General features: G+C 38.5%; 1 protein-coding gene across 1 annotated transcript; it reads right to left on the bottom strand.

The window, feature by feature from the left end:
* Positions 1–4492: 4492 nt before the first annotated feature.
* Positions 4493–6489, bottom strand: LOC112092389. The gene is made up of 4 exons (XM_024168482.1): positions 6376–6489; positions 6129–6282; positions 5003–5328; positions 4493–4642 (listed from the first exon to the last, which is right to left on the bottom strand). The coding sequence occupies exons 1-4, from the start codon at positions 6487–6489 to the stop codon at positions 4493–4495; spliced, it is 744 nt and encodes a 247-aa protein (XP_024024250.1).
* Between the last annotated feature and the right edge of the window lie 7331 nt (positions 6490–13820).

Genomic DNA, 13820 nt, shown 5'->3' on the forward strand with positions numbered 1-13820 from the left:
CTTCCAGCAGCTTTATTTTCCTCTTATATCACCTCCCAAATGTGCACAAATCTCCAATTCGAGATAGGCGCGCTGCAGCCCATGCATGTGCGCTGCAGCGCGCATCATTAGGGTTCCAAGACGCGCACCTAAGCCCACAGACGTGCGCTGCAGCACGCGCCTCAATGATACTAGGATGCGCGCCTAAGCGCACCTTGAACTGCGCCGAAGCGCGCGAGGCTGGCTAGCAGGCACGCTGCAGCGCCCTTTGGGGCGCTGCAGCCTAAAGCTCGAGTGCTCTCTGGAATGCTCTCTGGAAGTCTCAGGCTGTAGTTTGCTTCTCATGCACTGCAGCCCGCACAAAATGGAGATTTTCATGGACTTCTTTATCTTTTTCACTTGATTTTCTCCACTTTGCAAATCCTACAAAATAAATTAACATAAACGTAAAACTAGTGACAAATTAACTGAAATATGCTCAAAAACTATAATATATAACAGGATTAAATTGATGAAAAATCAACTTATCAGCAATCTAACTCAGCTACTCCGCACCGCTTCTAGAATTTCCTGGGAGGGGTTTAATATTTATAAAACAATAAAACATGAGTTACAGGCCCAGTAGGATATAATTTGAAATAACTTTATAAGTAAATGAATAAATAAATGAGAGAGTAAATAAATAAATGGATAAGTAAATAAAATATGACATTCAGTCCCAACACAATAGCCGAAACCTCACATTCTTTTTCTCAAAGGAAATATATCTAAAAATATATGCATTACAGGCATCAACAAGTAATTTATACTATGATAAATTACTTACATAACCACGTGCACAAGCCATATCACCCCTGGGCCGGCCGGGTTTCGGGTTCTACCCCTAAGGATGTACTCTCCACATCCTATCGTAGCCATCAGCCGGTTTACCGATTCGCAAGATCTCATATCTTAAGAAATCATTCATTAAACTTTATGAAATCGTTCATTATAATCTCATGAACTACAACAAACCATGAGTCCCACGAACTACAACAAGCCATGGTCCCATGTACTACAACAAGCCATGGGTACCATGAACTACAACAAGCCATGGGTTTTAAATACTTTTTCTTTCGCAAACAAGCCCCTTTCTTTAAAACATTTGTAAGGCCAAAACTCTTTTAAAATCAGGCTCACAAAGAAAAGGGTAAGAAATCCTACCTCGTAAATATCAAACTTGTGTTTAGCGGTGCACTATTCCAGCTTCCGCTTCCTCAAGCCACTCAATCCGAGTCCTCAACTAACACTAATACAAGACAATACTTTAGGATTCAATTCTCATTCCTAAAATAATTCAATCTCCATTATATCCTTTGATTTCCTATTACTGTGCCATAATTCAATTACCAGTTTCACAAACCATTTCATGTTTCAAATCATCATTCCAAGGGTTTTCAAGCTCAAACATGGATTAAAGATGCTAATCAATTCATTCTAGGTCCCCAAACGAAGCTAATTTGGGTTCTCCTCAAAATCAGGGTCAAGACAAGGGTTTTTAGGCAAAACATGATCAAACCCCGTGTACACTGGTCGACCGGTGACAGAGTAGTGCATCACCACCAGTCGACCGGTGGTGTGCAATCCAGTCGACCGGACAGGTCGACCGGTGCGACCAATGCAATCTAGTCGACCGGTGAAGAACACCAGTGCAAGAAAACTCACAAAATCAGTTCAAAAACCTGAAAATCCAGTTCCAAATCAAAATATCTCAAGGGACAACACCTGAATCCAGGTTGTAGGTACTAAATCAAGTCCAAAGAAATTGAGATCCCCAATTTATACTATGTTTTTAGTCAAAATCCATCAAAATCCATTTTGAACCAAAATAGGTTTTCAAATATGAAAAATCCGAGATGCAAGAGAGGTTTTTCAGTAATCTTACCTCAAATTCTTCTTTCGACGTTGAAAGCTTCTTTAAATCTTCCTTTACTTCAAGATCCGGTTGCTTTGAGACAAAAACAGGAGAGAGAGACAACCGAGAGAGAATGAGAGTGAGAGAACGAAAGTGAGAGAACGAGAGTGAGTGAGAGAGAGAGAGAGAGAGTATACACGGGAAGGAAAGAAAAGGAAGAGAAAAGGAAAAAGGAAAAGAAAAGAAAAATGGACAGGTGTCAAACATTTAAAATGACAGTCCAAAAATGTGCCCATACACACTTCTCGGTAAAAATGTAAATGCTGAGAATATTTAAATACCTTGGAATTATTTAAATTCACTCGTCAGAAACATTTATTAATTAATAATCAATTAATTAAACCAGATTAGGCACACTAATAAATATTAATTACATTAATTAATCTCATTTAATTCTTTGTGGTGTTACAACTCTACCCCCCTTAAGGAATTTCGTCCTCGAAATTAGGATTTACCTCAAAATGCAAACAGATGCGGATAATGCTCCTACATAGTCGTTTCAAGCTCCCATGTTGCTTTCTCAGCTCCATGGTGCTGCCATAATACTTTCACTAGCGGGATCTCACGATGATGCAAGCTCTTCATCTTACGATCAAGAATCTAAACTGGTGCCTCCTCGTATGTCACCTCATACTGTATCAGAACGTCATGTCATTGCACCACCGCTTCCAGCTCAGGTTGACATTTTCGACGCATGGAGACACGGAACACGTCATGTACATGAGATAGCCCAGGTGGTAAGGTAAGATGATACACCACAACTCTAACTCGTTGCACGATCGAGAATAGTCCAACATACCTTGGCACAAGCTTCCCTTTCACACAAAAATGAGCAACTCCTTTGTGTGGAGAAACCTTTAACAAAACGAAGTTGCCTTCCTGAAATTCCAAAGGCCTACGCCTTTTGTCAGCATAGCTCTTTTGACAACTTTGAGCCGTTAACAGTCATTCTCGGATGACAGCTATCTTCTCATTATTCTCTTGGACAACTTCTGGTCCAGTAGTGAGTCAATCCTCTGGTTCCAACCAACACACAGGTGACCTGCAAGGATGACCATAGAGAGCTTCAAACGGTGCCATATTGATACTAGTCTGATAGCTGTTATTGTATGCAAACTCAGCAAGGTGTAGGTATTTCTTCCAGTTCCCACCAAAATCCAGAATACAAGCACGAAGCATATCCTCCAGAATCTGAATAACTCTTTCAGATTAAACATCAGTCTGAGGATGAAATGCGGTGCTGAAGTTTAATTCTGTTCCCATGGCTTCCTAAAAACTTTTCCAATACCTTAAATTAAAACGTGTTTTGCGATCGGACGTAATGGACAAGAGCACTCCGTGGAGTCTCACAACATGCTTCAGGTACAATTCTGCCAGAACCTTCTGAGAATACGTCGTACGAAATGGTATGAAATGCGCAGATTTCATCAACCAATCCACCACCACCCAGATGGCATCATGCCTATGCTTAATTCTCGTTAGTCCCATCAGAAAGTCCATCGTAATGTGCTCCCATTTCCATCTCGGAATAGGTAAAGACTGTAACTCTCCTACTGGCTTCTGATGATCAGCTTTAATCCGGAGACAAGTTACACATTCTGAGACATACTCACGAACGTCTTTCTTCATACCTCTCCACCAGTACTGTCTTTTCAGATCCTGGTACATCTTGGTACTTCCCGGATGAATAGCGTACCTCAATTTATGGGCATCATGCAGAATCAACTTTTTGATCTCGTCCACCTTAGGAACGGCTAGACGGTTGTGAAAGTACAATGCTCCATCCTCTCAGATCCTCCAATCCTCAAGCTGCTCTCCATTCTGGATTCGAATCTAGATTCCTTAAAGATGAGGATCTTGCCATTGATTCTGCTTAACTTGTTGCACAAGGGCCAGTGTGGGGATCATATTATACACCATTACTTGGTTATAATCCTCATGGTACTGAAGTTCATAATCGCTCACAACTTTAGTCATTTTCCAGTCTTCCAAAGCTAATGACGCCAAAATTCCTCTAGCCTTCCTACTAAGGGCATCAGCTACCATATTAGCTTTTCCTGGATGATACTACAGCGTGAAGTCATAATCTTCCATGTACTCCACCCATCTCCTCTGCCTGAGGTTCAGATCTTTCTGAGTAAACAAGTACTTCAAACATTTATGGTCAAAAAACACCTGAAACCTTGCTCCATAGAGATAACATCTCTATTTTTTCAGAGCAAATATTACTGCTGCTAGCTCCAAATCATGAGTAGGGTAGCTTCGTTCATGTAGTTTCAGTTGGCGAGATGCATAGGCTACGACACGTCCACCTTCCAATAAGACACAACCAAGTCCACTCCCCGAGGCGTCATAATATACCTCATATGTCTCTTCACTGTCAGGAATAATCAGGACTAGTGCACTTGTCAGCCTTACCCTCAATTCCTGAAAGGCATGTTCACACTCAGTGTCCCATTCAAATCTGACTTCTTTCTTGGTCAACCGAGTCATCGGTGCAACAATGCTCGGGAAGTCCTTTACAAAACGTCAATAATATCCGGCGAGTCTGAGGAAGCTTCAGATCTCTGCCACATTCTTTAGCCTTTCCCACTGTAGTACAGTCTCGATCTTGGAAGGATCTACATAAATTTCTTGTCCTGATATCATATGCCCAAGGAACTTCACCTCTGTTAGCCAGAAGTCACGCTTCTCCTTCTTCGCATACAACTGGAGTTCACGAAGAGTTTGAAGAATGATTCTCAAATGCTGCTCGTGTTCTTCCTAAGTCTTCGAATAGACTAGTATGTCATTGATGAAAACAATCACAAATTGATCTAAATATGGCCTGAAGACACGATTCATTAGATCCATGAATGCAGCTGGGGCATTCGTCAGCCCAAAAGGCATTACCAAGAACTCAAAATGTCCATACCGAGTTCTAAAAGCAGTTTTCAGAATATCTTCCTCCATTATTTTAAGTTAATGGTACCCAGACCTTAAGTCAATCTTAGAGTAATATTGTGATCCACCCAACTGATTGAATAACTCATAGATCCTCAGCAATGGGTATTTATTCTTCACAGTTACCCTATTCAATTGACGATAGTCAATACATAACTGAAGATATCTGTTATGCTTCTTCACAAACAATACCGGTGCACCCCAAGGGAAAGTATTGTTTCTTATATACCCCTTTTCTGCTAGCTCTTCGAGCTGCTTTCTTAATTCTCTCATTTCAGCAGGTGCCATCCGGTATGGAGGAATAGAGATAGGTGTCGTTCCCGGAACCAAATCAATGCAGAATTCAATCTCCCGATTCGGCGGTAAACTAGGTAATTCCTCAGGAAATACATCTGTGAACTCATCCACTACAGGAATCTCTGCATTGTCTCCAATTACCTCAGGTTCACCTTCTAGAGCAAGAAGGAAAGAAAAGCATGCTAGATTCCTACGTCCCCCAACACTGTACCTCAGCAGTCATTCTCCCAGGACTGGATTCATATCTACCTGATAAGCAATCACCACTCCAGAGTTTGTCCCTAAAGTCACTCTTCTATGGTAGCAATCAACAATTTCCAAGTACCACATCAAACAAACTCATCAGAAGGATGATTAAGTCGACTCTCAATCGCTCACCCTCAATCGTGATTTCACACGATCTACACACACTCGCTACCTCCACACATCCTAGTGGGGAGTTCAACATCATTGGGGTTTCCAAACTCTCAGCTTTCAATTTCAAGGTTTGCATAAAAGAACTTGATATAAATAAGTGGGTAGCACCAGTATCAAACAGTACATGTGCTAAAGAATGATAGATTAGAATCATCCCCTCAACCACCGTGTTGCTAGCCTATCCTCCAGAACTACCTATGGTCAGGGTATACGCTTGTCCATGCGCTTTCCTTTTCCTTTATCACCAATATTGGGCCATTGTCTTTCTGCCTATATTGTTGTGGCAAATGTATCTGCACTGGTCCCGACACATGAGGCCGAAACTGTGAATATTGAAGCGGACAGTAGGTTGGCATAGGAGGGTATGGCATTGACGTTGGTAGCTGTGGCTGATAAGGCGGCACAAACTGTGGTGGTCTTGCTTGACCGTAAGAAGCCTCACTCTGAGATTACTGAGTCGGTGGCTAATTCTGATTTGGATAGTTCCTTCTAATGTGGCCAACTTGCCCACAATAATGACACTTGGGGCTGTAGGGACCACTTCGGTCACTTCCAGAGGAACTACTGCCACCATTGATCATGTCGGCATTGACCTGCCCTTGATTATGGTTTCTTCTACTACTCCATTGTGGCCCGCCTGAAGCAGAAGGTCCACCAGAAGTAGAAACTCGACCAGCTACTTCCTTACTTTGCTGATAAGCCAAATTATCTTATTACATGCTTGTAGCAGCAGCCACCAGGTCTCGAAAATTTTGGATCCTTAGAGCCACTAAAGGTTTCCTTACAGAATTCTTAAGACCTTTCTCAAATTTCAGGCATTTCAAATGCTCAGACTCCACAAGAGATGGCGCAAAGTGGGACAAGTCATTGAATTTTACCTCATACTCCCTCACCGACATATCACCTTGAAGCAAGGACATAAACTCCACTGCCTTTTCATCCCTATAGCTTTGAGGGAAATATTGCTCATTGAATAGAACCTCAAACTATTCCCAATTCATTTCCACAACATTAAGCCTTCTCCTCACTTGCTTCCATCAAGTACTCGCTTGGCCTTCCATCTTGTACACCACAAATTCCACCCAATATTCATCAGGCACTCCCATAGTATTCAAGTGCTTGACTATGGAATCAAACCAGAATTTTGCCTCCTGGGGTCCTCCCTCACTATTGAAAGTGGGGATTGGTGCATGTCTAAATTCTCAAAACTAACCCTGCTTCCTATCCTCGGCCAGTCACTCATTCTGAGCTTGAGTGGCCATTCCTTGGAAAGTAGCATACATGGAATCCATGAACTCCTGGTTCTGTGGTGCCGGGTTGTTAAGCGACCTACGACGCGGCGGAATCTTCTTTAATTGAAAAGAAACTAGACTATTCAGTATATTTCTGATGTCACACATATATGTACAATCCTATCGTTTCTTAACCTAAGGGCTCTGATACCACTCTGTCACACCCCGAAGCAGGGGTCGGTGACGTGGAGCTTGATTAAGGGTTAAACGCATGATAATAAAGGAAATTCCCAATGAGCCCCACACTTAATTAAAATAATAAAGTACAGGATCTGTCCACAGGATTTTTCAGTATCATACATACATGAAGATGTAAATAACATTACAGACATCAACCACAGTCTAAAAATCCTAATATCAAACTTTACAAATTCTTACATTTATACACCAGGAGGATGAACATAATCATCTCCAAATCCGGGTGGTACCAATCTAACTCAGCTACTCCGCACCGCTTTTAGAATTTCCTGGGAGGGGTTTAATATTTATAAAACAATAAAACGTGAGCGAAAGGCCCAGTAGGATATAATTTGAAATAACTTTATAAGTAAATGAATAAATAAATGAGCGAGTAAATAAATAAATGGATAAGTAAATAAAATATGACATTCAGTCCCAACACAACAGCCGGAACCTCACATCCTTTTTCTCAAAGGAAATATATCTAAAAATATCAGTATTACAGGCATCAGCAAGTAATTTATACTATGATAAATTACTTACACAACCATGTGCACAAGCCATATCACCGCCGGGCCGGGTTTCGGGTTCTGCCCCTAAGGATGCACTCTCTATATCCTATCTTGGCCATCAACCGGTTTACCGATTTATAAGATCTCTTATCTTAAGAAATCATTCATTAAACTTTATGAAATCATTCATTATAATCCCACGAACTACAACAAACCATGAGTCCCACGAACTACAACAAGCCATGGTCCCATGTACTACAACAAGCCATGGGTACCATGAACTACAACAAGCCATAGGTTTTAAATACTTTTTCTTTCGCAAACAAGCCCCTTTCTTTAAAACATTTGCAAGGCCAAAACTCTTTTAAGATCAGGCTCACAAAGAAAAGGGTAAGAAATCCTACCTCGTAAATATCAAACTTATGGCTAGCGGTGCACTATTCTGGCTTCCACTTCCTCAAGCCACTCAATCTGAGTCCTCAGCTAACACTGATACAAGACAATACTTTAGGATTCAATTCTCATTCCTAAAGTAATTCAATCTCAATTATGTCCTTTGATTTTCTATTAGTGTGCCATAAATCAATTACCAGTTTCACAAACCATTTAATGTTTCAAATCATCATTCCAAGGGTTTTCAAGCTCAAACATGGATTAAAGATGCTAATCCATTCATTCTAGGTCCCCAAACAAAGCTAATTTGGGTTCTCCTCAAAATCAGGGTCAAAACAGGATTTTTCAGGCAAAATAGGGTCAAACCCCATGTACACCGGTCGACCGGTGACAGAGTAGTGCATCACCACTGGTCGACCGGTGGTGTGCAATCCGGTCGACTAGACAGGTCGACCGGTGAGGCTAATGCAATCCGGTCGACCGGTGAAGAACACCAGTGCAAGAAAACTCACAAAATCATTTCAAAAACCTGTAAATCCAGTTTCAAATCAAAATATCTCAAGGGACAACACCTGAGTTCGGGTTCTAGGTACTAAATCAAGTCCAAAGAACCTGAGATCCCCAATTTCTACCATGTTTTTAGTCAAAATCCATCAAAATCCATTTTGAACCAAAATAGGTTTTCAAATATGAAAAATCCGAGATTCAATAGAGGTTTTTCAGTAATCTTAGCTCAAATTCTTCTTTCGACGTTGAAAACTTCTTTAAATCTTCCTTTACTTCAAGATCCGGTTGCTTTGAGACAAAAACAGGAGAGAGAGACAACCGAGAGAAAATGAGAGTGAGAGAACGAGAGTGAGTGAGAGAGAGAGTATACACGGGAAGGAAAGAAAAGGAAAGAAAAGGAAGAGAAAAAGAAAAAGAAAAAGAAAAGAAAAATGGACAAGTGTCAAACATTTAAAATGACAGTCCAGAAATGTGCCCATACACACTTATGGGTAAAAATATAACTACTGAAAATATTTAAATACCTTGAAATTATTTAAATTCACTTGTCAGAAACATTTATTAACTAATAATCAATTAATTAAACCCGATTAGGCACACTAATAAATCTTAATTAGCTTAATTAATCTCATTTAATTCTTTAGAGTGTTACAACTATAGATCGAAAATATTTTTTCCTTTATTATTGGATATTGGTTCAAACAATTGATGTCTAAAATTTCACCTCTAAGTTATGTAAACCACTTTCTAAACCTTCTAATTTTAATCTAAGATCAAAAATAGTACCTAACTCATACAACAAAGGCAACTTAGACTAATATTTTATAAATTTCTTTTCCATTGAATGGATAGGAACTACTAAGATTGGGGCCTCCCTATATTCGCTAAATAAAATACTAACTCGTAAAAGTTCTCCTAAAGCTAAAGGTGATGTTGGATAATATGTTCCACTAAGTTTTAGAGTCACTTCATGAAACCTACCTAAAAATTGATATAAAATTCGGCAATTTGCCAATCATATGCGTCTATATGATTTATTCCTACTTTTGCACACATATAGTTTGTTATAGCATCCTTATAGGGGATGCATTGTTGAAACATTATGTAAGTTAAGTTTCATCTTATAGGCATATCTAACGCTAATGCTCTAGGAGTTATATTTAATGCTTGTAAGAACCTAAACCAATCTTCTTGTCTTTGGTTACTACCTTGAATCCATGCAAGACTATCTCTAATTCTTTTAATGTGATTACCCATTTCTTTTAAACCAGATTTAACAATTAAATTAATTACGTGACATGCACAACGTTGCTGGAAAATTATACCGTCACCGAATAAACTTAAATCATTTTCAAAGAACTCAATTGCTTTTGTATTGGCACTATTATTATCTAATGTTATAGCCATTACTTTATCTCTTAATCTAAATTCATCAATTATATTTAAAATGATATTATATATTAAATCTGCACTATGTGATCCTAGAACACATTTAAAACCTAATATTCTCTTATCTAAATCAAATCTTTTAAAATAATGTCCGGTTACAGCTAAATAATCTTTATTGGCAACGGCATACCAAATATCTGCCGTTAACACAACTCACCCGCTAGTCGAGTGTAAAAGGTTTATTAATGCTTTTTTTTTCTTTTTTAAATAATTTTAATAAATCTTTCCTAAGAGTAGTTTTTGAAGTGAACTGTGCATTAGGATTATGTACAACCTTAATATATCTTTGCCAATTAGGATGCTCTACAAAACTAAGTGGTTAATCTAAAGCAGTTATCATTCATGCAACTTCCATACGATCTACTTGCGGATCGTATTTTCAAGTGGTTAAACCACCGGTTGCGCGATCAAAAGATAATTGTGTTTGGTGAAGTTCGGATCCGCCGGATTGGCTAAGCTTTTGAAGACACTTTTTGGAGTGTCTTCTCAAGTGTGTGGTGTTGTGAATAGTGTCACCTTATAATTTAGATAAACAATATTTACACTGAGCTATATGTTTAGTGTTACCTTCATTGTCGATCTCCTCAATTATGTCGAAGTGATCCCAAACTGTCAAGGTGCACTTGCATTTCCTCCTAGAGGTTACAACACTTGCAGACACAGTCGCACTGGCACTCGACGTCACTACTTCTCCACACCCACCACCATTGCGACCATGACCTCCAGTACGTCTTGCAGGGCTCGGATTAGTAGATTCCTGCATAACAAATTCATTAGTGGGAAATTGTCCTTCTTCCACATTGTGTTGGGCATCAACGGGAATACCACTATAACCAAAAGAATCCATTATAAAAAAAATAAGAGCGATTTGAGAGAGAGAGCTTTAGGATAATGTGATAGTTTTTAGAAAAATTGTGATAGAGATTTGAGAGATTGAGAGAGATTGAGAGAAATTGACAGAGATTGAGAGAAATTGAGAGGGATTGAGAGAGTTTGAGTGAGAAAAATGTGTGGGGGATGGGGGGTATTTATAGAGAAATTTTTCGGTTAAAAACTTGATTTTTTTTCAAAAAATTCGGGGTGCAACGGCTACTTTAGAAATCGGTGGGTCGAGTTCGGGGGAGTTCGGGCAAAAAACTAGTCGTTGGATGGGTTTTTAGGCATTCAGGCAATTCAGGCATTCAAGCAAAATTCTGGGATATACCATTAGATTTTTTACTTTTTTCTAGAAATATGAACTTGGTAAATCCGGAATTTACTATATATGTATATCTGGGATATACCATTAGATTTTTTACTTTTTTCCTAGTAATAAGAACTTGGTAAATTCAGGGTTTACTAGGTATATCTGGGATTTACCATTAGATTTTTTTACTTTTTCCCTAGTAATACGAACATGGTAAATTCAGAATTTACTAAGGCCTCGTTCACTTCGCAGATTTGAGTTTTTAATTCGAGTTGAGATGTGACATTTTCTGAGAGCTTTTCACTGTAGCACAAAAAGTTGATGTGACATTTTCTGAGAGCTTTTTACTGTAGAAACCTAAAACTGAAAACTCGAATCGGTGAAGTGAACAAGGCTTATGTATATCCGGGATTTATCGTTAGATTTTTCACTTTTTTCGTATTAATACAAATTTGGTAAATCCTACATTTACCAGTGATATATGGGATCTACCATTAAAATTTTCTTAAAGAAAGGGGAAAATAGTAAGAAAAAGATAAAATTGGAAAATTAAAAAGTAGAAACATGAAATGGTCTATTAATTTCTATACATTGGTAAATTGGCCATTTACTTCTAAATATAGAACTATCGGATTTGATCACTCGCTAATTTGTCTTCCACCACTATCAACGGATGTATTATTAGCATTTATGCCCTTCAGGAATAAATGTAGCAATGTTTATTAGACATTTTCGACTATTTAATAAAGATTTGTTTATTTCATATTCAAGTGTTTTGTTTTCTTTATGTTCATATTAATTGAACGTATATTAAGCAAACTAAAAGTCTGAGACTGTCAGTATAAATATTTAGATCGTACATATAATGTGAAGAATATGCAGAAGACATGAATCTAAAGATGATAATCTAATAATATGATCCGTAATCGATGGAATAGAGTTAGGTGCTTTATTTATGTTAAGATTGTTATGTTGTCTACTTCCTAATAGAGACGGCTTGTCTTGATCATCAGATGTGGGACTCCATAGGTAGAGACAATGATATAGTTTCTAGTGGTGGAATCTATATTAGATCGGACAAAAGTTGAATTATTTTAATTAATAATCTCGTTTGAATAAAACAATTCACTTTTGTCTAATGATATGTTATCATCGTAATCCTGAGCTGAATAATAAACCCATATACCTGACTTGTGCTTTTTGATGTACCAAAGGAAGATAACCAAACATTGTGTAAATGTACGCTCACTGGTACGTTGGGGGCATAACTCTTGTATGCATAGATTTATTATTCATAGAAATGGAATCCATAGCTCTTATTAAAAGAGTTAATGATATCCTCTTATGGCATTATTCGGGAATTGGAAAACATGAGTGCCTAGCCATTAGATTACTTTGTGTTATCTAATGGTTTACTATTTGTATTGGTACGAATAGTGATTTTCTGATGGAGTGATAATTGAACATAAGATAAATATAATCGGGAAAGTAAAACAGAACTTTACCTCAAGTCAATTATGGATACCCTAGGGGGATGATACATAATATAATAAAGTCATGGACAGGAGTTAATTGGAGCTTTGTAAATGTACTCTATTGATCAATAGTTCAATATTGACTCAACTTCTCAGGATTTTTTTACTCAACTTCGTGCTCCATTGACTTCCTCTTTCGGAGGTCTGATCGCATGTCAGACCTTGTTGGAGATGGTTTATAAGATATTAGCTAAGCATTCGTTAAGTTGGCTCTGATATGAAAGTTGCTCCGAATGAAGCCGCTCCGATGCTGAGTGTGCTCCAGACGAAGGCTGCTCCGAAGGGTGAGCATGCTCTAAGCGAAGATTGTTCCGATGGTGAGCTGGGCGAGAAAAAGTTTAAAGAAAGGATGCTTGACACGAAAAAGGCTCCATTAGACATGAATAGGATGCTCCAAGAGCCATGCCTACTAGGGAGGGAGCCTCTATTAGGCATGTCTGGCACGGATGAAGGAAGCTTTAAGGATGTGCCTGTCACAGACGATGGCTCTCCGTTAGGCATTTCTAGCATTGGTAGAGCCTCTGTTAGAGTCAAAACACTGAGAATCAACCTTAACGAAGAGAAGAGAATGAGGTTTTAAGGTGTGGACTTAGGACAGTTTTGGGCTTCCAAAAGGATGGGAGGAAGGCTCTTTGGAAATTCTCCATCACCCATTTGTATTTAATCTAATTAATTCTGAAAACCCCCCAAGCAGGATTCAAATTGGATCAATTTAAACGACAAACAAGCCTACTTGATCACACATGGCTCATCAAACCACAACCCACAGGAGTTCTCCGAGCGTGGCTTGGGTCCACGAAGCGAGCCTAATAACGTCGCGTGACTCCTTAGTTGGGCTGGACCCTCGAATGGACCTGATACAAAATCGGGTAATAATAACCATTAAAATTCAATAACTTGTAAGTACAATATGATTATCAAACACCATTCATTTTCATCTTGCTTGTTAAAAAGGAGAAAAAAAATCAACAAAATAAATACTTAGATATTTAATACCCATAAGTTCAAATATTATTTATAGTTTATGACTAGGCTTAGGCATAATGATAATTATTTACTTAATGAAAGTTAACAAATATAGTTAATAATACATTAATATACAAATTTAACTTATCTAACATGCATGTCTAATGCTGACATCCAAAAAAAACAAAAAGAGTGATGGATGGGTCAGGT

This window comes from Morus notabilis, unplaced genomic scaffold, assembly GCF_000414095.1.
Source record: "Morus notabilis unplaced genomic scaffold, ASM41409v2 Scaffold436, whole genome shotgun sequence".
Classification (NCBI taxonomy): domain Eukaryota; kingdom Viridiplantae; phylum Streptophyta; class Magnoliopsida; order Rosales; family Moraceae; genus Morus; species Morus notabilis.